The 25,140-nt window shown below is 41.4% G+C and overlaps 1 protein-coding gene across 2 annotated transcripts in view; it reads left to right on the forward strand.

Annotated features, from left to right (window-relative positions):
* Positions 1-25,140, forward strand: part of PEX14 (peroxisomal biogenesis factor 14) — a 78,911-nt gene that overhangs the window by 17,423 nt on the left and 36,348 nt on the right. For both annotated transcript variants that reach the window (XM_040533594.1, XM_040533595.1), the window contains one exon: positions 19,937-20,021. In XM_040533594.1, coding sequence (XP_040389528.1) covers positions 19,937-20,021 — 85 coding nt within the window. The remainder of the gene's footprint in view (positions 1-19,936; positions 20,022-25,140) is intronic.

Below are 25,140 nucleotides of genomic sequence, written 5' to 3' on the forward strand. Positions count from 1 at the left end.
CATCCATCTCCTTTCTTTTATAGGAAACCAGCAAATGTAGTATTTTAGTGGCAGATTTCCCTATCAATAAAATCTGTTAGCAGTATGGAAAATGTGAAAATATGTACACATTCTACTTTCTAGTGATTTATTACTGCTTGTACAACAGTTTGTAAATTATAAGCTTAATATTAAGTGCTTTATGGTTGTTTTTTGGGTGTTTTACTTTCTAATCTGCCCCAAGAAGTGTTGTTTTAATTTGTCAAAATTCTGCAGGTTTGTTGTGGAAGTCAGTTAACTCGCAGTGAAAATCTACAGCCACTCCATCACAGAAGAATGGAGTTACATAAGTACAAAGTCTGTATACACGAGAACAGAATATGACCCTAGTTATAAAAACTGTGTGTTTTTATACAAATATAAAAACTGTATTCTGCCTTATGACAGAATTTATTGTGGTCATAGATTTTCCACCAGTTCAGTTTGCAGGTTTGAATGCTTTGCAACTGTTTATTGCCATGATTTATATTATGATCTTTTGCAATTGCTATTGCAAAATGAAGTGCTGGGGTATCGTCCAAGGGAGGTACGCTCCTAGCCCACCTCAGCCTGTTGCTTCTTGTTAGAGAGTTAAAACAAAACAAAACAACAGGGGCTGATTTAAAATGGAAGGTTCAAGTTTGGGTTCTGCTCATAGTCTGAGGTGGGGCATCTCTCTGATGGTGGAAGTGCTGAACAAAGTCCCATTGCCACTACTCTGAGAACATTTGGCTACTCCTGGCCAGCAGCTGTCTACCTGATCCTTTATTCTGATCGGGAAAGAAGAAGGTTTGGTCTTTATTTCTTAAAGTGAATGTTATGCTTGTGAAAGATAGCAAAGTGTTGGCTTTGGGACTTAAACCATCTCCCAGGACTCACCGCTGAGCTGGGCTAGCAGCGCTGCAGGACTCCTCGCCAGCACGGCATGGCTGGGACCCCCCTCACCCCCCAGGAGAGGAGAGCTCAGTCCAGTCCATTCGATGCTTGACTTCCCTCTGAAGCTGCCAAGAAGGATGCCAATTTTTCCATTTAGCTGCCTGTTGTATAGACCTTAAAAGGGAAGGTTTTAATGCAGTTGGCTGCTATATAGACTGTTAAAGGGAAGTTATTTATTTTAACTGGCTGCTGTATGGATTATTACAAGGGCATTCTTTTCGCTGCAGCTGCTATATTGACTAGTGAATGTGCCGGGCTGTATTGCTAGTAGCTGTCATATTGACTGTTACAGAAAAGATCTGTATTTAAGCCATAGCACAGCACTGGGATCTCCCAGGCAGGATATTAATGCTAATTCATCTGCTCACCCCCTGCTGTGAGTGTTATTTGTTTAAATCTGTAGAATCCCACAGCGCGTTTATATCCTCGCTAGAGTGAGCTCCGCTCCCTGTAATTATTTAACATTATATGCTGATATAAATTGTAACAGTTAAAGAATGGTAATGAGTAGCAAAAAAACACAAACTTAACCTTAGAAATGGCAGAGTCAGCTCTTAAAACAACAGCCAGCAACTTTCGCTGTTCTCTCTCTTTTCCCAAGTCCATATGCACAATATTGTGCATACATTATGTGTGTGCGTGTGTGTTCATGCTCGCACTGGCAACTGTGCCAGGCAAGGCTGTAATTATGCAGAATGTACTGTGAAACTTATGCACACACTCCTAATTACATACAGTGCCTACGTACAGCAAGTTTTATCTCTCGGCAGTTCAGCTTCTTGATGAGTTGGCCTGATAGGTGATGTGAGCTGGGGCTATCAGGAGAGAGGAGACGGAGCCCCTGGATTCCTCTCCTAGGGAACGCGTGGCCGAAGGTTAGGCTGAAAAGCCATCGGGTGTCACTGTTGCTCTGCGTAGGCTCAGCTAGGAGTGGATTTGTCTGGCAATAAAAGCTGGACTTTGGAAGTAGTATTTTGGGCTATAAACATCTGAGGCATTTACACATAATTTATATGTAAAGTGCATGTCCGTGCAACACCACTGACGTGTGGGTGGAGTGAGCGGAGGTAGCTCTGTTGTGCGTTAGATGATCATTTTTTTAGTTTCTGTTGCCTATTATAGCATTCTTGTCCCAAACTGGCGTGCAAGATGGCCAACCATTGCTGGATGGTTGTTGTCTTCAAGACAACAGGAGTGCTTCAGGAGTGTCTGCTGTTCGTCAGTGGAGGTGACCTGGTTCCTGCGTGTAATTTGTCTGTGGACATAAAGCTACGGGCAGATTGTTAATTGTAGGAAAAAATGTTTTTATGGTGTGCACAATTATGGTGTAGAAACAACAAAATTGTTTAGTGTGGGTTTTTGAAGAGCTTTGGAGCTATTGGGCTTAAAAGGTACTGGAGAAATACAATTTTTTAACTGTGGTGCGTGTGTAAGAGCTCATTGACAAAACAGATTTGCAATAAAACAGTTCAGCAATACAATATGAAAACTTTCACTGACTTAAAATGGAAAGAAAAAAACATGTACATAGCAAAGAAAATATATTTTCATAAGAGTTCTTTGTACCCTGTGTCCCTTCTGATTTCAGGTAGGGAGTAAAAGCTGGCGTAAGAGGAGCTGAGCTTGTACTTGATTCGCAGAGTAGCGTGATGGTCGGTTGGGCTGCGTTGGCAGCATGGACCTGTGCCAGACTTCACCACAATTCATACTGTGTCAGTTTAATAAATGCACTACTTAAATTATGAAATTACAAAAGAAAAAAGAGAATGCACTTATTCAGACTCTTAATACATTAAAAATAAGGCATTAAAACACTGCCTTTTTTTTTTTCCTTCCAGAATCAATAATGAACAGGAAGGGTTGTAGACATTAACAGTCATGGACATTCAAACTCTTATACATAAATTATCTTAGAAAAATGCACATAAGACTTGAATAATGTAAATACATTAATGCATTTAATAATTTAAACATTAAAGCGCATGCAGGAATTCGTGGCAGAAGCTGTTCTGAGATAAGGAACGGTCCTGGAAGTTGTGTGTCCCAGGATCGATGGCTGGTTTCTCCTTGAGAAAACTCTCTGGGGAAGTCAAGCTGTGCAACTAGAGTGACCACCTGTCCTGTGAAATCCCAGGACGTTAGCTAGCTCTTTTGCTTTTCACTTCCCATTCTCTCCTCCTTGTGCGTGAACACACGTGCAGAATATCCCATGGTCCAGAGAAGGCCAGTGTGCATTTTGTCATTTCTCTTTCGCATGTGTGCTGTTCTTTGACTGTGAATTAGGTGTAGCAGCTTCAATGAGCGTCTTGGCTCAAGGTGAAATCCCAACAATTGTTAAAGAAACTGCCTGCAAGAAGTCACAAGGCACGGTACTACGCAGGGTAAGGAGAACAACTGTGGACGGTACGGTATCTGGGCTCTGATCTACCAGTTCTCCTGAGAGACAGGAATACGGAGTCTGGAGTACAAAGAGTGAAATGGGGATCCTGTTCTTCCAGGGCTTTGCATGGACCTGTTATTCAGCCTCCATCCCAGCTGCTGGTACAGCAGTGTCAGCTCGGGAGCAGGAGGCTTGGGGAAGTAGTAGAGCTCTCCAGGAATGCTCGTCGCTTTCTTGGAGCCCTGAAAATCACAAGGTTGGCTCCAGTGTAATAACAAGTAAGGGAATTCTGTTCTTGTCCCTCTGCTTGTCTGCAGGCTGAAGCAGTCAGCACTGTCGCAGCATCTAACTGGCCCACCAGGGTCCCCCTCATGCCAGGCATTTTCCTGAGGTTTTTGAACTGTTTCATTTTTGCTGATGTAATTAGGTTTGAAAGGTGTTGCAGCAGCCCCTCGTGCCATATCCCCTTGGTTCATTGCCTTGCTTTCTCTGTCTCTTCTGCAGGGAAGAGGACAGGTGCTTTGGAGGTCATTTGCACCCCTCAGTCGCACTCACGAAGTGGTAGAAGTTCTCCTGCTTAGATAACTTCGGCTAACCTAGATACTGAAATGATGGAACTAATAAAAAAGAGCTTAGTCTGATCCCAAAGGGGGAAGAGTTGGGTTGGTTAATTAAAGGAGCCTGGCACAGGGCACCTAGTAATTATAGGTGCAAGAAGTCTGAATTTGAAGAGGACTGTGCAGCTGGAGAAGGATAGGGAGGCACCCAGAACTCTGCAGGCTGTGGGCAAGAATGCAGCAAAACCAGATCTGGAAATCAGACTCTGGCAGAATTCCTTGGTGAATTCTTATTTATTCCATTTTTTAATGAGGACCTGAATCTCTCCTTATGCATTTCTGTTTTTGCATGCACATGCGTATGTACAATTCCAGTTACACCCTATGGCTGGGAGGGTGGTTTTATTAAAGACCAGAAGATTGAGAGACAGATGTTTTAAGAGACACAGGCCTTGCCCCTGTAAGTGGTTTGGAATAATTAATGCTGACTGCTGCATTGGTTGTATTATCGATGATGCTACCGGGTCTTTATCTCAAGCATCATCTCAGCACCCATGAGTCTGTATCACTGTAGGGCAGAGCTTTTGAAGGCAAAGGGGCTGAAGCCACCAGGACCTGCTGGGAAATTGCTTCTAAACTCTTATGTAGGTGTAGGGTGGGGAACAATGCTATGTCATCACCTGCTCCTCTTTATAGTTAAGTTCCTTAAAGCAGTGTTTCTCAAACTTAGGTTATGACCCCCAAAGGGATGCAAAAGGCTTCAAAGGAAGTCACAAAGTTACTAGCCAGTAAACAGCTTTCTACTTTTAATTGCTATCGGGAGTTCTGTTTCTCCTAGTTCCAAGAGTTAGCATTTATTCCAGTAACTCTCGTTTTCCAGAAGGAACTTGCTGCTGTTTCAGCTGAGGAATGTGGGATGAGCCATGAGGACAGAGGAGTGCAGAAGGGAGTCAAGCGTGCAGAAAGTTTGAGAAGCAGTGCTTGAGCAAATTTCATTTTCAAGGGACAAGCTCTGCAAATGTTCCCCGAAATGGATCTATTAACTTTACCTGATGAAAGATAACGACAGTTGTTTCGTCCCCAGTGGAGTTCTCAGCAGTCCCCGTTTGGGGAATGTAGGATTTGTCTGTGCAGAAAAGTGTTGTTTGTTTTAGTGCCCAGGACTAAATAATGAGGCTAGGAGACCATAGCTCTTATCCTACCCTTCCAGCTGACTTGCTGTGTACCGCTAGGTGGATCACGCTAGAAATTGGAACTCTGATTCTAAGGGACCTGAGCTCAAAAGAAGAAAAGCAGCAGTTTTATCAAATTATTGAAGATAGTCCACAGAAGAAAATAGCTTTGAGAGTTTGACTTATGTCCTGACTGTGTGTGCTCCTTGGCTGTTGTAAGAGTAAAATAAACAAACGTTGACTTGAGGCACCTCCGTTTATGTTGCAATGGACTAGGGGAATGCTTCTGGTCATTTTCTTCCCCAGCTCAGGTGACTTTACAGCATCTGATCACCTGCATAAAGCCAGAGCTGAATGCTCCCAATTTTCCCATCCCAAGCAGGCAGCACCCCTGTGTACCTGGAATAAATTTTGAGCCTCCCACACCTCAAAGGCGAAGCATCGCTGGTGGTAGGAAAGGGGTGTGTCTCTTGCATGTGGGAAGCTCCTGCAGGGGATTTTTCATAATCCAGGGCCTGTTGAGGAGAGGACTTGAGTGATGGGATGCTCTGGACGTGGCCTGCAGGGAAAACGGAGGAGTGGGTGGGGATCTCCCTAGGCTCTCATGGCTTAACGGCCACATTTAACTGGATTTCAGAGGTGTAAGCATTTTTAGTAAATACTGCTATATCACAGCCTACTTTCTGCTTTTTTAGCTTTGTCTCCATGGGGGTATTCCATGCGTTATCCCATTTCACAGCCTGAACTTTTGCTCCTACTTAGAGGATTACATGGGGCAGAGCTGTAAGAAGAAAGAAGAATCTTGCCGCTACCCCACCCCTTTATCGCTCCATGTATATCTAGCTGTCTGCTCTCACAGGGGCCAAGCCTTCTGCCTTCCAAAACCCTGCTCTGAAACTGCTGATTCAAGCAGGTAGCAACTTTAGGACTCCTTGCAGAATAAATGTCTCCTGCTTGCTCTCCTGGCACTGGGATTTCCTCTCTGATTTATCGTGCTCAGGTCTGCTAATGTCCCTTGACTAAACTGGGCACGGTGCGATGGTGTGAAGGTCACTTTATATATGCCGTATACATTTCCAGAGACGTGGTGGGAGGGTAGGACATCTGAAACAGCATATCCTGCTGGGAGAAGAAGGAAGAAAAGGATCGCCTGGCTCTTCTTTTCACAGCCTCTTGTGGTGGGATGAAGGTTTTGACAGCCTAATTCAGCATTTAGAGAAAGATAGAGCTGAGCAGAAAGATTCTCCCCCACCCGCTCCTTACAGCCCAGCTGTGACAAACAGACAGATAATTAACAAATCAAGACCTTCTATTAGCCTTGTCCCCGACGCACTGAAGCAGCTCCTATGTTGCATGTGTCCTTTAGCAAATGTCTGTGCTTTATGGCTACAGAGCGAGGTAGTTAGATCACTTCAGAAAGGCGAAGGGTTCTCTGAGATGTCAGCGCACAGATGTTCCCAGGAGTGGAAGAAGTTGGCTCTGAAAGAAAATGGTGGGCAGGAGGTGGGAGAAGTGTACTGTGGCTGTTAGGGTGCAGTGCGTTAGTGTGAAGCATCTTCTAGTAATATAGGACTGAAAGGGATGTATGGAATTAGTGAGTCCCTCCATTTTTTGCAGAAAATGAGGTAAGCCAAAGCAGCAGTTGATAGAGCAGGGACTAACCATGACTATAAAAATTACGTGCAAGGAAATGTGGTTTATGGTAGAAACAGATCTTAACATTACATTGTGGGTAAGGTGTTGGTGCCCTTTCTTTTCTATCATCGAGCTGTTGAAATGGCATAGGCAAGCCCCAGGTAAGCCGCCTCTTCTTTGCTGTAGCTCCACACATTTGGAGAAGAATGAGGAAGAGTGTCAATGTCCTCCTAGTTCAAGATGTTACGTACACACAGGCCATTGGTTCCAGAGCCTAACACATGTTAAAGGAGAGAGACAGGTCTAATTGCATCAAAGCCACTCTTAAGTTCATGTATGTGGAGCCCATCAAGCTGAAAGCATCCAGACAGCATCTGCTGTTATCAAATCACTCTTGAGTCGAGCTAATTAAAATAGAGCTTCATTTTTCTGAACCATTGTTTGGCAGGAATTCGAAACAGGTCTAACCCAATTTCTTTGTGTTTATGAGCCTTTATTATATCAAAAGTACTTTTCTGTAAATGTACAGGGCAGTGTTAAATGAATTGATCCGCACTGTATCACTGTAGATGCACTATGGACTTCCTAATGATTTCTCTTCTAGTTTTTTCCAGATATACCCCAGAAAGCTTGCTTTGTCCCTTATCGTGTCATCTTTTTTCTCTCTTTCCCTTTCTGTCTCACTCTCAAGAAAGTAAATGTCCTTGTATTTCTTTATTTCATATCCTCCTCCTCCACTCTATTGGGATTTTTTGTATTATTAAAACATTTACACATTTGCTGCCACATGCAAATGCAGAATAATAAAACAGGACTCTTTATACTCCAAACAGGAGCAGGAGGTCTCTCACCACTGATTCTTACCCAGTACTCATCCCAGCTGATCACAGGGGAAGGAGAGGAGGGGAATCTAAATGTTGCTGCGTTGAATCTGTTTGGTATAGTGTTTTTTTTTCCCCTTATTTTTTTTATTTTAAACATTTTACATTTCAGTGTGCAAATTCCAGGTATCACATTCCTCTTTATAATTTGCTACACACCAAACACAAAAGTTAAAGAGACATAGAAATTGCTCCCTGAAGACAGGCTGTACTCTTAGGCATCTGAAAGGTAATTTGTGAACATTTGCTGCAGAAAGAGAATACCGCACATAGGGCCAGTCAGTTATGAACATGTGAGAGTGAGTAGCAGCCCAGTGAAACAGCAAAGTCAGGAAATAACTACTTTTCCGGTACCTGGTACTTACAATCCAAGCTGTTCATATGATATTAATTCTTTATTTTTGAATAGTGTATTCATATTAAGGAAAAGGATCATAAGGGTTAACATTAGGTAAAAATTCTGACAGTGATCTGTAATGAAATCTCCCTAGAAAGGTAGTAAAGACTTGGGGACTTTTAAAAATAGATAGACAAAATACAAAAATAAATAGGAGGCAGCAATCCTGCAATAGCTGAAAGAAAGGAGCCCTTTTCATTTTTTTTTGTACTTTCTGTGTATTTTTAGGAACTTTGTTTCTTTTGACTAAATAAATTCACATTGGAATGGAATTTCAGTACATTATATTTTGCATTTAATGCAGCCTGTTCTGAATGTATATTCAACTCCTCTGTATGAAGTTTAAGAGCAGCATGCATGAATTAATACAGGAAGCAAATGTGACATTTTTGCTGTAAGCAAACCAATGGGTAAGGTTCGATGAGATGCTTCCAGACTTATCAAGTGTTATCTCACGCTCTGTGGTTTTAGAGAGATGAAGAAAATTGTTACTCAGAAGTTTAGTCTTCTGTTCATTGACAGTGACTCTCCTGATTCTCTTTAAAAAAAAATAAGTGAATTTAATAGTGACAAAAAGCAGCAGAGTCATAGTATCCAGAAAGATAAAGCCTCAGATGGAGCATGGACATTGTACTGCGTGCTTTTTCTGTAAATCTTGTAAAAGAGAGCTAGTTAGAGGGCACTATGACTAGGGGCTTGACTAATCTCACCATTTGTTCAGTCCCTCTCTTGTCTTTTGAGACCACCAAGGTGGATAGGAGCTACTTGCCTTTTTGACAACCATCTCATCAATGTGATCGGTTTTCCAGCAAAGGGCCATGATGTAATGGTTTTGAGAGAAGAACTTCTGGTAGAGCGCAGCGATAGCGGTAAAGGTAAATCCAGACACTCTTAAATGGAAAAGTAGTTCAAACGACATTTCTGCTAGTGTCATGGTGAGCACAGAATGAATGTGTGAGATCTAAGAATATCTTCGTAGGCTCCCCAGCATTTCCTGCACATGCAATTGTTCCTGTGGTTGCTGCTGCAGAAAGAAGGTTGCCATTCTAGCAAGAAACGCTTCTGCTTTTTTTGTTTTACAACAACAACAACAAAGTCAAGCATTTGGTCGAAGGATCCAAAAGCCCAGGAAATGCATCTCTAGGGCTCCTCGTCAATTTGGAACCTAATGAAATATAGAAAATACTCAATAAAAGCGCCTTTATTACTTTAAATGTTTAAATGTGGAGTTTTTAGCCATCAGGTTAATGTTTTTGTATCATTTTTTGATTTGATTGTGAGCACTTTTCCAGGTATCTCTGCCACTTGAGCACTAATTGGATTTCCACAGATAAACGGTGCTAGCTGCAGCCCTTACATCACTGCGTTTTTACTTCATCATTATTTTATTTGTTTTTACTGTAAAGGTTAATAAATCTTGGTATGTTTAGAGTATGAAACAAGGCAGGCAGGCTAAGAACTACAACATGGAGGGGCGAAGTTTTATGTGCTGCTCTCTCAAATCTGAGGGGTGGAAGGAGAAACAGGGAGCCTTTTGTGGCATTTCTAATGGGCTGTTGGGTGCGTTAGTCGGCCAAGTAGCGATCCATAATCCTTAAGATAAAAAGCGTTGATCTCTCCACTAGTTCTCAGACAGAGCTGTAAGGCATTTGAATTGGGTTACCATTGATTTAAGGTGGGGAGAAGACTGTGTAGCATGGGTCTGCTTAAAAAAGGATATGTGGAAATTATTTAATTTTATTTACTATTTTAAAGAAAATTGGAAGCCTTTCAGTGCAAGTGCACCTGAGATCCCTCTGGTTTTGGAAGGAAGTTAATATGGAACTCCCTAGTCTTTTAGGGAAGAACTAGTTGAATGCAGATTTTAGTCAGGATTTGGACTGCAAATAAATTTCAGTAAGAATTTATCAGCATCCCAGACACTTGCTGTCTCACCCATTTGTTCAGGGAAGCATGGTGTGGGTTTTTTGTTTGTTTTGTTTTGTTTTCTACCATTCTCCTGATTTCCTGGGAAGGTGAGTATCAATTCCTACCGCAGGGAAGCTGCTGCAGTGTAACCCTCAGTTTCCAGCCACAACCACAACACACAAGCTCTTTTTGGCCTGGCAGGATTAAAACTGGTACATTTCAAACACTTCCTCCCATTTTGGACTTTGTGGAAATAGAAATTGATTGAACAGCCTGACTTGGGCCAAAGCAGAAGTAAAGACTAAATCTTCTTTCTTCCGTTACAAAGACAGGAGGCTGCTACGGACGGGTGCAGTACTGAGCACAGTGTTTGCAGCGATGCCGAGTCAAGCTTTCAGCTGTGCCAGCTCTCGGTAGCAGCAGTGCCTGTTCCTACATTGGTGCTAATCCCTTGCTGTGGTGTGGACCCAGATTTCAGAGAGATTGCTGATGCTCTCTGCAGCATTTGTCAAGGAAAAGGCTGCTTTCTTTTTTCCTGAAGTGAGTAATTGTTTATTAATTTTTCAGCACATAAAGAGTATAATTATGATAGTCCCTGACATGTGCTGGCTGTGCCAAGGTTTAAGGAAAACAAAAACCAGTAGAAGCACAATTTTGAAGCTTCTCTGATTTTGTAAACCTTCCTGCTTTGGACCCAAATTTCTGTGTAGAAATTAGGCAGGAGCACCCTGGTTTAAGAATAATTGTCTCTAGAACCAATTCCCTTGGACATTTTAATTTAGTTTAGGATGGTGAAATCTTACTCAAGTGTTTCAAGAGATAGGAGTTGGTGATCAGTACCCTCGATTTTTTGGTGCATGCAGTCTCCTGTGTATTCAAGAGCATTCTGAATTTTTCCTGACACCTATATGCGTTATTTCTTTAAACAGAGAATGTAACATATCCATGAAAAATGCCAAATTGACTCCGTGGGAAAGCGAAATGGACTCATTGTTTGTAGAATATTAATGGCGTGGGCAGCTACAGTGGAAATGTTCTCTGTGTTTGCCCTTATATTGTGTTTCACTCCTTTTCTAGAGGAAGCGTCCTGAGTTGCCAGGGCAGCTCAGTTTTGAAACTGCTCATGCAAGTGCCTACAAACGAAGGAGAAATGTTGTGATGTGTGCTTCCTTCTGTTGAGAACTGGACAAAGACAAGGGACGCAGCTGCTTTCAAATCTATAAAATTATTACACTTGCAATCCCTATAGACTAGGCAGCTCTGGCCAATCAGATTTCTTGCCCCTTACTTATTTTTTCCCTTAATGGGGCAATTAACAGCAGGAACAAAGTGCACGGTCTGCTCAGTCTTTATTATTTGTGTTGTAATAAGTGTCTAGGAGGCCAGTTGCAGACCAGCACCAGGCACTCTGCAAATATAGAGTAAAACGACTGTTCTTGTCCCAAAGAGCTCTAAGTAAAATATTAAATTTACATTAAGGTCTTCAAGTGTTCCAAGCCCTTCTTCTTTTGCTATTACTTCTCAACTACTGTGGTTTGCATGATTTATTGTGCACCTGTCACAATTTCCAGCTTCTTTAATCTTTCCAACATGAAACCTTTTGTTTGCTAGATTCACCAGAAACCAAGTAGTTTCCTCCTGCATCTCCTTATGTATTCTGGCTTTAGGATCTTCCATATAATGCCAGCACAGCCCCCTGACTTCTCTCCTAATAGTTTGGGGTTTTGTTGCAGGAGGGAAGACGCTCTGTTTCTAAGCTGCATTTCCTATGGAGCTATTAAATGGGGTGCTAGAAATAGCAGGTTCAAGGAATAGTAGCTTGCTGATTTTTCATGTCCATTTGAGTTATTTCAGTCTGAAACATCTTTACCTGCATCTTCCACAGATGGGATCTACTTCCAGTTCTTCTGCATTAAATCTAAACCGTCATATTCCTAGTACTTGCCAGTCTCTCGACTGTGGAATTAGAAGGATCTATGTAAGTCTGAGCAACAATCCCGTCCTGGTGCTTGTCTTTGATTGATGTCGCCTTCTGGAGACTACCATTCAATAGCCATTTTAAGTACTCAAGCACAATTGTTAGATGTGACACAGACTTCCTATTCTTGAGTCATCTTCTAGCTCCCTAGCATGTGAATGAAGCTCCAGCAGTCCTTTTCTGTCCTGCAACTGAAAGAATGAAGATGTAGTAAGTTACTGGTTCATTGTTTTTTGACTTTGTGCATGTGTGAAGATAATAGGGTAAAAGATTTCTTTCAATTGCTGTTGTGAGCTCTTCAGGAATGGCAACAGGGGGAGAGCAGTGGGAAAGGTAAGAGCTGGAGATGCTGCCCATCTGCTCCCTGAAGATACATGCTTTTTTTATTTATTTTTTTTAGTTGTGGAGCCACACAATGATCTCACGGTTCTGCTGTAGTGAGCATCTTGGACACTGAGTCATTGCATTCCTTTGGAATGATTCAGCTCAACAACTTGACACTTGCATTAATTTTACAGCACAGAGCCTCAATGATCCCTAAGCTTCCTTCTATAAGAAGGGAGAAACGAGATGTATAAATTGGGTATTGCCCTGAAAAGTTTAAAAATCAGATTCTCTTTAGTCAGTTTTAACCTTTCGTCATCTCTCTGGCATCTTTCTTAGGTCCCGTTGAATCAGTTTGTTGACCTGATCACAGCACGCTGGCTTCAGGCACACTTGGAAGCTGTATGCCTTACCTACTTGCACGAGACACTGCCTCTCTAGTCCATATATTATCCGCGATGATCCCGTGCATTCAGCACTGAGGTTATTGCCATTTTTATATAAACAGAACTTCAAATAATTTGCTGCCAGTTGGATTGCAGGCATTATCTTCCCTCCCCACCATCCCGTTCATCTTGCTGTAATACCTTCTTTGGTGGTTCTGGTGGCTGGAGGAAGCTTGCAACTTAAGTTTAGGCAGAAGTACAAAAAGGGGATTTTTAAAAAGTTTCCCTCTGAAAGTGAGATTATATCTTTCCTTTTCGATGAAAAAAATTGAGTGTTTGAACTCCAGAAAAAAGGTTTGTGCTGCTTCTTGCTTAAAATGTATTATGGTTGCATTTTCAGCTTAAGACAAGGTTTGCTGTTCTGCTAATACTTCCTGCAAGGTGTTTTTCTAGCATTTATCACTTGCCTGTAACAGTTTGTGTGGCCTTAAGCCTGGTGTTACAATGTCTCGTTTGGAGCTGTATTCCTTTGGGAATTAAAAGAATACAGAGCACATTCTCTCTGTGTATAAATATAGTTATTGTACATTTCTTTTAAAGCATGGGCAAAGGTTTCTTGTTCTCTTCAGTTTTATGCATGGAAGTATTACCTGAATGAGCATTATTTCTGATAAAAAGAGAGGAATTTTATCAGGATGTCCACTATGTTTTAAATTGAATCAGAAGAAACTGAAGATGGCAGAGATATTTCACTTTGAAAGGTGACTACTACACAGACGAAGTTGCTACTTTTCATAAGGGCTTTCACTCCATATATCATTGTGTTTTAAGAGAGACTTGGGTCAATAATACCATGCTTTAGAATTCCCTAAATACATATTTACACAATAGACCTTAAAATATATTAGTCTATCATGTCAGCTCCTGTACACTTCTATCAGGGATGTTTTATGTCCTTAACATATGATACAATAAAACTTTATTTTATATAGCATTTTTCATACAAATTGTATCCTGGAATGCAGCGTGGGGTTAAATAAGACTTTCACAAGGTTAAAATTAAAAAAGCTGGAGGGTGCAGGAAAATTAAGGGGTACGCATGGGAAATATTTAACCGAACAATGGGAATCTGGATGGAAAGGCCACAGAGCTGGGAGAGACTGTGAGGCTCATTCAAGCTGCAGATCGGGATCCCTGGAAATGATGAGGTTATGTGAGGAAAGACTGGTTCTGTGTGAATAAAGAAGGTGGAAAGGTCATGCCTTTCTGAACAGCTGGAGGAAACGTGAAGTGGCTCCTGGAACAAAGAATCCGAGAACGGGGACTACGTGGAGTCACTCCTTCGGAGCGAGAATAGCAGAGGAAACGGGGGGAAAGTGTGTTGAAGGGAAAGAAAGCAGCTGAAAGCGTGCCCCGGGAGCTAACCTGCGGGGTGGGAGGGATGGGATCGGGGCGGCAGCGTGCACCGGGGGCTTTGCAGCGCCTGCCTTCCCACTTGCTCCCGCACGCGCAGGGAGTGCAGGGGTCTCGGCTGCGCGGGGGCTGTCCCTGGAACCAAGTAGGCACAACAAGATGACACCAAGACAGCTCAGCTTGGGATTTTTTTCTGGCTTTTATCAAATTTTTTTTTTTTGGTCACCCTATTAATGTAAATTAAGTAAGGCTTTTTTGTATGTGATAATTATAGATAAATGTATTTAAAGTAGATCTGGATTTTGTAGTCCTCGGGAAAAAGAGGAAGAGTAATTTTTCCCCCCGTCCCTGTCATGTGTTCATTTTAATGAGCAATTTTAAAAAATTGAAAATAAAAGAGGAAAATGAATAGGTGTTGAACCAGCCTGTGATATGTAAATGCCAACTAGTAATTACCTAAAACCTCAATTTTCTTTCTGTTTCATCTTGCAAAACATTTCATTTCCACTGAGTGAAAACACTTAATTTGGGCTCCTCCGCTGAAGCCTGCCTCTCAGCACCGCCGCCCGCACCCGCCTCGGCTAGGGGGAGTCCTGGCTCCGCGCTAGCACCCGCTTGCCAGCCCAAGGTTATTCCTCCTGCCGCCCGCTGCCTCCTCGCTGCTGGATGGAAATTCACCTGCCCCCAGCTCATGTTCGGGTTCGCTTTCGGGAACCTCCTTCTTTCAAGGCTTAGTGAAAATTGGGTGGTGGATTCACGGCTGGAATTTGTTTTCCTGCCTTTTGTCTGCTTGCTGTTACACTCGTGATTTCGAGTTAGGTTTCATTCATGCAACTGTCAGTTAGAGTTTCTGGGCACCTGGGATTTTTCCTTTTTAGTTATTATTGCCCTTTTTTGGTTGCTGTGTTCTTGCAGTTCTGGGTTCTTAATTTCAGGTACGGTTTGAAGCCTGTTCCTTCCTCGCCTTTGTTCTTTTCTGGTTCTGACTCCTGTGAATCTTGCTTTAAATTGTATTCATTTTTTCTTTGCTCTGTTTTACATGAGGGCTTTTTTTTTTTTCATTTAAAAACTTTTCTCTGCACAACACTGACGTCTACCAAACTGTCGTTTTCAACATCCTCTCACAACAGAAATAAATTCCTGATTCTGTCCATTTTCACAAAGATTTCAGTGAAATCCTAGGAGCTTTGAAGCTCCTATTTTGCCTCCCCTGCCTGACCTGCTGTTTCTGGGAAGCATCACTTGGGCATTCGGGGGCCCAGACCGGTGGGTTGGAACGAGGCTTGGCCGGGAGGAGCATGCTGGCGCTAGCGCTGCGAGGTGTCCCAGGACCCTGGCTCCGAGCACTCTGCCTGCAATCGCGAGGCGCAGCGCCTCTTTAGTGAGATATATGGCTTCATAATTAGCCCCTTGCATTTTTTCACGAGTGCTAGCATCAGCGTTCTATGATGTGTTTCCCTGATTAACAGCTGCTTTGCAACTATTTCCGTGTGCCACCGCTAACCATATTTGTCAAGTTAGTCCTGACAGAGCACTGCTTTCTTACCAAAACGCAGCATTTCTTTTAGAAGGGGTTCTCGTGTTCGTCGCAGTGCCAAGCTTTTAAGTCAGCCCTTGTTAAAACGTAAGTTGGCTTTAGCCTGATGCTTGTTAACAGGATTCTGGGTATCTCCTTTGGAGTAGGAGTGCAGAAACCTTTCACAGACAATTTAATCTTCTGAGCCTTGCGAACATACAGCCGTACACTGAGGGGGTGTTGCTGTAGGCTAATATATTGATCAGTTCCATTTGCCGTATAGCTGTGGCCTTCTGCTCTGGCTGAAATAGGTTGAGTGTTTGTTGATACTGCCATATTATTATTTTTTAATACACTGGGAAAAAAATTAATTCCAACTTCTTTTACATACGTCATGTATATTGCCAGTGTTGATTGCTTCCGCACATGTAATGTAAACTGTCTGTGCATAGTTCATGGCCTGTGCCGCCTCTGCTTAATGAAAAGAAGTGTTGCATTTAAACAGATACAGATCCACTCAGAAAGACAAAATACCAGCCCTTGCAACGTATAATTCAGACCCAACCTTTACATCACAGGTCATCTGAAAGTCTCAGTCTATCAACAAATGCTGTTTAGTAATAACCTACAGAGGGTTCCCAGTATTAGGAAATCTATTAGAGCTCTTACTGGCTGCACTCCCAGTGGCTTTTGCTTCTCTTCTCCATGTGGACCTCTTTTACCAAATCCTGTAGAGCTTTTAGTGATGAGGGTGGTTTTGTTTTCTTTCTTTTCTTTTTCTTTTTTTTTTTTTTTTTGAAATGTTAGAAAGTGGGCATTTGGCACTGCATTTTAAATCTGAAGGTTTTTTTTTTCTAATGCTAGTAACTGATAAAGTAGCTTAGACTGCTTTCCTGCAGTCTTGAGCATAATAAGAAATAAGGCTGGCTTTACCTTCCCCATTAACACAAAAGGGAGGGAAATTAGAAATGAGGGACCTTGGCTGTAACGTCAAAGTGCCGTGCTTTGGCCTAGAATTTCACCAGCCTGCTGCACTCCCACAACATCTGCAATAAAGTTCTTGTCTCCGTTTTATATCTTTGACATTGAAACAGAATATTTGGCCTGAATTTATGTAATTTGGCCAGACGCAAATATAATCCATGAATAGTAGCATTCAGCTTCTAAAATCAAACTGGAGGACAAGATCTGCTGCGGGATCCCACCCACCACCACCCAGAAATACGTCTTTGCCTGCCATGTCACTGCAGGGGAAGCGCTGGTGGGTTAGCAAGTTTATGGAATTAGCTTGTTTTTGAACCCCAAATACGTTATCTTTCATGAAGAGAAATATGTAACTGATCCGCTAGATAAAACTAGTTTGCTGGCCAGTGTGTGCTGGCAATCTAAGAATCGGAGTAGTGATACAATGCATGTTATTTGGCAGTGTCCTAATACTAGAAAAATTTGGAGAAGTGTTACAAATGCAACAGAAATAGTACAGAACAATGTTACCAGCTGAGTCAGAGTGCTATTTGCTGCATGATTTTTTTCTGCTATACATAGGATTGCAAAGTCTTCTACTCATCTTCCCCCCTCCTTTTTCTTTTTCTGTTTTTTAAATTATGGACTGCAGTTGCCCTTGTTTGTGCAAAGAAAATGATCCATAGAAGGTAGGAACGTTCTTGGGTATGTTTGTTGAAAATATTGGCGTTTTGACATGGCCAAAATTGGTTCGTAAGTATACAAGATTGGCTCACGTATACAAGATGAATTACAGAAATGAAGAAGTTTCAGCTCAGCCTACAAGAGAAAATGCAAACACAAATATGAAAAATGTGGGATTATTCGAAAGAGGAGTAAAATGGTTTTTTTTTATGAAGTTTGTTATTGCGTGTAATTTTATTTTGTTTTAAGATTAAAAACTTTGTGAATAATGCAGGAAACGATGCAGGGAAGAGATAAAATAGAAGTTTATTTTGGAGTGAATTTTACTACTGAAATGTTTACATTTTTGCAAGGCAAAATAAGTTTTAATAAAGAGTTAGAATCAATAAAACGTTAAAAGGGTTGTGATTAAAATAGCACAATGAAAAATACTGTTTATTTCTTACAGGCTTTTTTTATGCTTAAAAAGTGATAATTAAATATGAGAGCTTGCAGGATTTCAGGTCTGCAGGCCTTTTGTGTCTGTGTCTCTCGCTCACTAAATGTGGGAGGGAGTGTTGAGGAGTTCCTGAAGAAACAAACAAGTAATTATTGTTAGAGGGAAAGTGGTTTTGATATGTTCGCATATCTGGTGGTCTGCTCGTTTGGGCATCTTTCTTATTCAGCATATTACCTTAAAGTTATTAGTTTGTGTGCTTCATATTTCTGCATCTGGTGTAGCAATATCAGCACTGTTTAAATATGTGATTTGCCTGTCACCTGTGTTTCAGCCGGAGAGAGATCAAGTGCACATAAATGAGACCAAAATGTACTTTATGTGGGGTATTTTGCTGTAGTATTTTATGGTTTAAAATTACTGAATGTAAACTTAAGAAAAAAAATGAAGGAAAATAAGAAAAGGAAAAGAATGAAAAATACCCCCTTCATTTTATCCTTCCAACTTCGAAGTGTGCCGGGACTTTGTCAAATTCCCGTTAAAATAAATATGTCAATTTCATCTCTCTTCCAAATTCATTTATCATGCTTTTTTAAAAGGTGTTTTCTGCTTTACCTGATGTTTAAATTGGATTCGCTCGTTTATGCTGTTCTTTGCTGTATCCCCCATGTTTTTCTTAAATGAATTAGTAATGACAGCGTACTCCATCATACCCTCTCTACAGCCACTTTAAGGGAAGCCTGGTGATCTAAACCTTTTAACCTATTAAAGATGATTTTCCCCAATTGAATCAGACCCACCACAGGTGTAATAACTAATCATTTAAACTACACCTGCTATTATGTATTTTTAAGCCATTATGCGTGTTGGATAGATGATAATTCATGTTTATTGCATTGTCCAATGGATCCGTTTTGCCTACACTAGCCTGATTAATGTATTTAAAGAAATAAGAGATGCAATTTAAAAAAAAAAAAAAAAAAAAACATTGATGGAATGCACCGAGGAGTACATTGAAAGTGCCATTAAACCCATCAGAACTTTGCTCTCTGACCAGAAATGCATATTCGAAGGCTTTGATTCAAACACAAAATGAAACTTGGTGATTTCAATAGTGATGCTATTTTGTCTTTCTTTTTCTGCTGTGAAAATTTTTGAAAACCTTTTCGGAACTGAATTTCGGAAAGTGTTTTATGTAAAACTCTTCAAGAGCTACCTAACGTGGGCCTACTGTATGCCGCCATTTTAGGAGAAGGCACAGGCCTCTGTCTGGGGGGAAAAACCTCTTCCCTGTTTATGCATGGTTATTTTTAACTAGAGAGGAAGGAAGTCATCTCTTCCAGTAGTTCGCATAGATGTGTCCATCTCCTACATGCTGTTAGATTTAGGCAAATTATTCCCCCCGATGCCACAATCAGAACAGATGCCTTTGTACAGAAGTAAATCGAATCAGCTGTTTTTCACCAGTGCAGCAGCATGTAATAATGTGTATAACAATATAGGAGCATATGTGGAAAGTTGACCTGCTACACAAACAAAAAAAGGAAATACCTGTCACTGGCACTAAATCCTAATGTGAAAAACCGGTGCCATTGTTGCTGATGCCGTTCAGTGTTATCCCAGACTTTATCCTTTGTTTGGATAAGTGAGTTTGTTTTAAGTGCTATGACACCTTAAAGAAGCACGTAGAGGAAGTCGGTCATTAGACAAAAATGATCTGTGATTTCTACCAGAGCGGAACATAAAGTAACCACTCACCAACCCACTTATGTCATGAGAAGTGACTTTTTTGATATTTTTGTTGTGTGATCCACAACACGGGAAGTTGCTTCTTTTCCAGTCGTGACAAGCTGAGTTTTTTTTATTGCTGACAGTAAGTTGGAATGATGGCAGAAAAGGCCTTAATCTCTGAGAATTCGCAGGGAACTTTAAGTCAGAAAGAAAGGAATCATTCTTCCTAGTAAGAGCCTACTGTTGCAGATCGCATGAGATGTCTCAAGGTTGCCATCAACTATAGGAGCCAACTTAGGTAAGAAGATCACTGTAAATGACAGAAACTTCTGAGAATCTTAATAGAGATTTTTGTACAGGTCGAGCTGCTGAAAGAGCAATTCAAACAGAAACTTCTAGGTTGAAATACCATAATTTGCTGATTACAGTTTAGCCACAAACACTGATGGTTGTTGAACCATCTCTGAAAGTTGGATCTGTGTCAGCTCCAGACTGTCTCCATGTGTTAGATTCGATGCCTTCTTTGCAGTACAAAATGCATAATGTAAAATACGAATTTGACCATTCCTAACTTGGATCTTTTTCTCTCTTCTGTTTCTCCAATCCTCCTACCCTCATCAGATTGTGACAGCAGTGAAGTTTTTACAGAATCCACGAGTCCGCCAAAGTCCTATTGCAACCAGAAGAGCATTTCTGAAGAAGAAAGGTATGGACTCTTTAAGTTTGTGGTCTCAGTGATAATGAGGGAGTTTGAGTTAGGGTTAAAGCCAAGAAGTATTTCTATGGAAAATTGGATTCTAAGAACAAAGCAGGTAGTCTGTCTGAGGGGAAAAAAAAATGTTTTTAAGAAATACCACTCTTCCATACTGACTAGAGCAATATTGGCACCAGATGTGGAATTGTAGAACACAGAAGACACATTGAAAGTTCTTACGTTAACTATTATTGCACATTTTCTGAGAGGAGGACAGTTCAGAGTTGTGGAATAGTTGGCCAGTTCTAGTCTTCGTGATGTTGGCTTTAGAATGACCAGCTTCTAGGTGAAAAGGTCGATTGTTTCTGAAGAGAGCCAGAGAGAGGAATGAAGGGCAAAGGACTTTGTAAAAGTAAACAAGATCAGGGTAAGGTTAAGCTTGGGGTCAACCTGACTTTCAGGCTGAAATGGTAAATTACTGACTGAGTTTAGTCCTTTTCTATAGCAGGGAAAGAACAGATCCTGACAAATCCTATATTGTCTTAGACAGGTGGAACATACTTTTTGCATTGCCTACTGAGAATTTATTTTACTTTCTGATTTATAAAGGAACTACCTTTTTTTTATTTTTTTCTTTAATGTAAAGTTTTGTTCGACAACTTAGAGTGCATTTCAGGTGAAGTTCACTCCATATTATGCTGCCTTCCATATTATGCTACCTTTCTAGGACCCTATTGCTTAAATCTTTAATGTAAGATGTAAATAATAAGGACAATCATACCTTGGAGTTAATTACATGCGCTGTGGAGCACTTTAAGCACTTGGAATGATACTGAAAATACAAACTCCAAACTTCAGAGGGGAGTGACCCACTTAAACAGTGAAGTCATGAGTACTTCAGAGTACATCAAATTCTAAAGCTAAAGATCTTGGGCTTTAAAAAGTAGGGAAGCCTATGAAATACATTAATAAGTTTGAGGATATGAGCTGTTTATTGAGATGCCTGAGACCCAATGTCATGAGGAGAGTTTAAGTACACACACCACTCTGCTCATCTTGAATAGCAAAGGACCTAGAAGGCAGTGGCGCAGTCTTGTGTTTTAGCAATGCTGTCATGACAAGTAGTTCATGGATACATCAGTTTTAATGCGCTCGTCTCACTGCTTGTCCTAGCGCCGGTTAGAGTGTTCCAGCCACATAGTTAGGTACGTTGCTTGCCCTGCCCTGCCATCAGGATGGCATTAAAATTTGGAGCCTGTTGGCCGCTGTGCTCCATGAGTTTTTCCTTGAAATATGTGGACCTACAGGGAGTAATTAATCATAAAAGCTTGGGGATTTCAACTCTATCATCGAAGCAATGAAGCAAGGGAAAGCTGAGCCTAAAAGCTGTGCTGATTACCCGGGGTAACCTGATACAAAATCTATTGTTGCCGAGAGATCCTTAGCCCCCAGTATATCGTGCAATATTATAACTGCCTGATCTTCTCCTGTGCTGACAATGACCAGTTATTCCTCATTTTCTCTCTCAACACAGCTGGGTTAGAATTTCATTTGCAGAAGGTATTTAGAGCAATTTAGAGACAAATGTCTCTGGTGTTTGCTCTGCACTTCCCCACCGCAGGCTTCGCTGAACAGTTTTTAGTATCAGGAGCTCCATCTAATCTGTTTAATTTTAATAAATCCCTGACTGGGAGAAGAGGAAGGGTGGGGAGATGGAGGCAGAGAGAAACTGTGGCCCGACTAATACTTCTTATGAATTACTTGGCTAATAATTACTAAAGAGCAGAAATGGTTTGGTAGAGCTGTTTGTTTGTTCCTGTTTGTTAATTAGCCCTCCTTCCCTTTGTGCTAATTATTTGTTTGAAAACTGAACAGTAGGAGATAGGAAGGAGCAGGGTCCAGTAGCGCCTGTACCCAGTGGTCTTTGGAAATACGGCCGTATGGAATCTGACCACTGAGCTCACAACGTGAGCTCTGTCCGGTACTCGAGAGCAGAGTGTATGCACGTGCTGTAGCAGGTGGGGGCAATTATTCCTGCAACCTAGGTGTTCTGGCTAAATCCAGTCCTGGGTAAATGGGGATCGTACAGTTTGGTAGGCTGTTCCTGCTTTGCTCCGATACACAGTCACTGTCATCCCAATGACCATGTTTATCCCCATTTTAGAGAAAGTTGTATTGTCTGCTAGAGAAGTCCTCACTGTCAGTCAAAAAAAAAAAGCATTTTCTGTACAGCAACCATTTCAGTTACAAGAGTTTCTATTAAAATAACGTCGTAGGAAATTATACAGATACACCCTTGTGGTTTCTTCAGTCCAGGCTACTTCCAGCGGAACTTGCAGTAGAAGAGAGAGCTTTGATCTTCCTGTGGACCACTGAAGAATTTCAGTGGAGGGGCAAATCCATGAATTTTCATATCTCTAGTACACCATGTATGAACCTCATGTACACCATGTATGAACGTGCTTTTTGTAGTTGCTTTTGTGGAACCCTGCAGGAGAGGTCTCTGACTGCCCACTGGGTCTGGGTGAAAGCTGCTGCTGTAGAGAGGCCGGTATCTGGGAACGCCGAAGGAAAAGGCTAGGTGCCCTGCCCCTGCAGCAGCGTCCCACTGTCCCAGCTACAGCTGTTGTAGCCTACAGGAACAGAACTGGAGCATTACCTGTGGGTGAGCTTTCAGGTCCTGCAATCTCACTTCTGAGACTTACAGAGATGGTTCCGCCTTGAATTATAATTTTCTTCTCTTTTTTTTATAAGCATCCCTTTCCTAAAAATGCCAATCAAGTTTTATTTTCTTTTAATGCTCTTTAATATAGGAAGTGAGGTTCTTAATACATTTCAGTTCAGTAGGAGATGAAAGTTACTTCAGGATCATCAGTTGGACTGGGGCTGGCTGTGAAACAGGAGTTGCAGCAGCTGAAAGAAAGGAGGCTTCCCTGGGTACTCACAGGTCAGGGGGTTGCTGAACTGCTCTCAGGAACCTGGGATGAATCTGTTGATGACAGCTGGGAGAATGAGGGTGTCCTGAATTTGTAAAAAGGTCTTTCAAAAGTTAGATGAGATTTCTGTGTTGTCTTAAGCACTTTTAAACTCCCAAATACAGAGGCATTAATGAGAAACATGAAGTTATTAGAATCATTTATCATTTTCTTTGAAGCTTACACTGGCATTTTGTGTAATTTATGACATTTCCTCCTTTTTATCATGAACTTCTTCAGATGAAGGGAAAAACAGCTGTTTCCCTTCAGAGTATCTGAAAGAAAAGAAAGGAAAAAAAGATGCTGTTTGTTTTTTGTCCAACTCGCTGATTCTGCTGATGACATGCCACAGAATCAGCGGCGCCTTGGGAGTAATTAGACAACATGTGGGGTTTAAACCCTTGTGGAAATGTGTCTGTCATCTAACTGTTGTGCCTCAGATGTCCTGTACTGCTCAGCTACCCATCCAGTAACTCATGTGGTCTGTTAATTTTGTGTACTCTGAATCTGTAACTTCTGGCAAGATAGAGAGTCGGGGTGGAAGTGCACAATGCACATGGAGCTTCATTATTCGGGGTGCTGGTACCCGGATTTGTCCTTTGTATGAGTGTATGCATGTGTATATATATATATGTATATGTATATAAAAAACACAACAGGCTACATGCTTTCCAAAGCAATCAGACTCTTGCTTGGTGAGATGTGCTGCAGGCTGTTGGAATTGTTGTCTTTGTCTTTTTCCATCCTGTGTCTATTAATCTGTTTCAGTACTTCGGCTGATAGGAAGGGAGTTACTACACAAAGTTTTCTTCTGGGTCTCGCACAGCTTTTTGCAGTGCATCAGAGTTCCAGAAAATTATGCCAGTGTCAAGCTGTCAGGCTGTGGTGATTTCTGAAGAGATGAATAAATAATTTAATTTTACATGCCCCTTCCAGCCAGAGCTCAAAGATACTTGACTCCCTGGAAATAAATGCCATCAGCCCCAGAATCTCCAGTAGAAAACCAGCTGAATTTTCTTCTTCTTTCTGTAGTCTGCATTCTTGGAAGTCAAACCCTTGTCTTTTCCTCTTTGCCAAAGAAACCAAGGTGGATCACCTTGAGGACCTGAGAGAAGGGGGCACAGCCTACTGCTGGAGGGCTTTAAAGGAAGTAAATTCTTCAGCAGATTTCAATTTAACCCTCTTTTATTACTTTTCTTTTTTATAATTTAAGTCCATTTCATGAGGCAGTTTGCATGTCCTTGAATGGAATCTCGTTACCATGAAAGCTTTTTTAGCATTGATTTCATAACAGTCTTAATTTAATAGCGCCGTCATTACTGAGAAGCCCGGAGAGTGAGGCCCTAGCTTTCCAGGTCACTGACCTTTTAATTACAAACCTTGTTCTGATGGCCAGGTTATCGACTGGACAGCTCCCAGCTTCTGCCCCCAGCATGAAGATGAAAATAACTTTCCTCCCCCACTTCCAGAAAAGGGAGGAAAAGAAAAGTAACCTCTTGTGTTTCCAAAATTAATTTTCTCCTTCAGCTTTACTTTGTAATTAATTCTTTAACATGTCTCAGTGAAGCTCGAACAGTTTTTATAAAGCTTTTCCTACGGCAGAAAATACAATGCAAGCCGATAGAGTCCAGTGACAATTCATGCAAAAAATATAGTTGGTAATCTGTGCTGTCGAGTATTTGGGCCAACTGCAAGGGTCCTCCAAACCTCATTCTTCTCTAGAAATGACCAGTTTTGAGAAAAGAATGTGTGATTAGGCCAGAAGTGTAAACTATTCAAGGAATGCTAGGTGACTTGCCCTTCTCTTCAAACATGCTGGCAGGATACGGATTTAAGAGGTGGTGAAGAAAAGGAACGAAGACCTGACTTCACTGCACAGCCGATAGTGTAAGTGAGCACTTGTCTTGTTTTGCACTTGCAGATTGGGTAACTTGTTCTCTAGCTGTCTAATTAGCGTTCTGTGCTCGTGCCTGGGTAGACCTCATCACTTGCACATGCAAAGCTGCAAGTGACACCTGGAATTCAGGTATTGATTCAAAAAAGAAATGGCAAGAATGCACTTAGTGTATTAAGCATCTAGAACAGAGTACTTCAGAGCTGAAAGTCCACTCCATGGCTAGAACCAGGCAGGGTGTGCTTTCTGATTAGTACAGGAG

Source organism: Cygnus olor, chromosome 21, assembly GCF_009769625.2.
Source record: "Cygnus olor isolate bCygOlo1 chromosome 21, bCygOlo1.pri.v2, whole genome shotgun sequence".
Lineage (NCBI taxonomy): Eukaryota > Metazoa > Chordata > Aves > Anseriformes > Anatidae > Cygnus > Cygnus olor.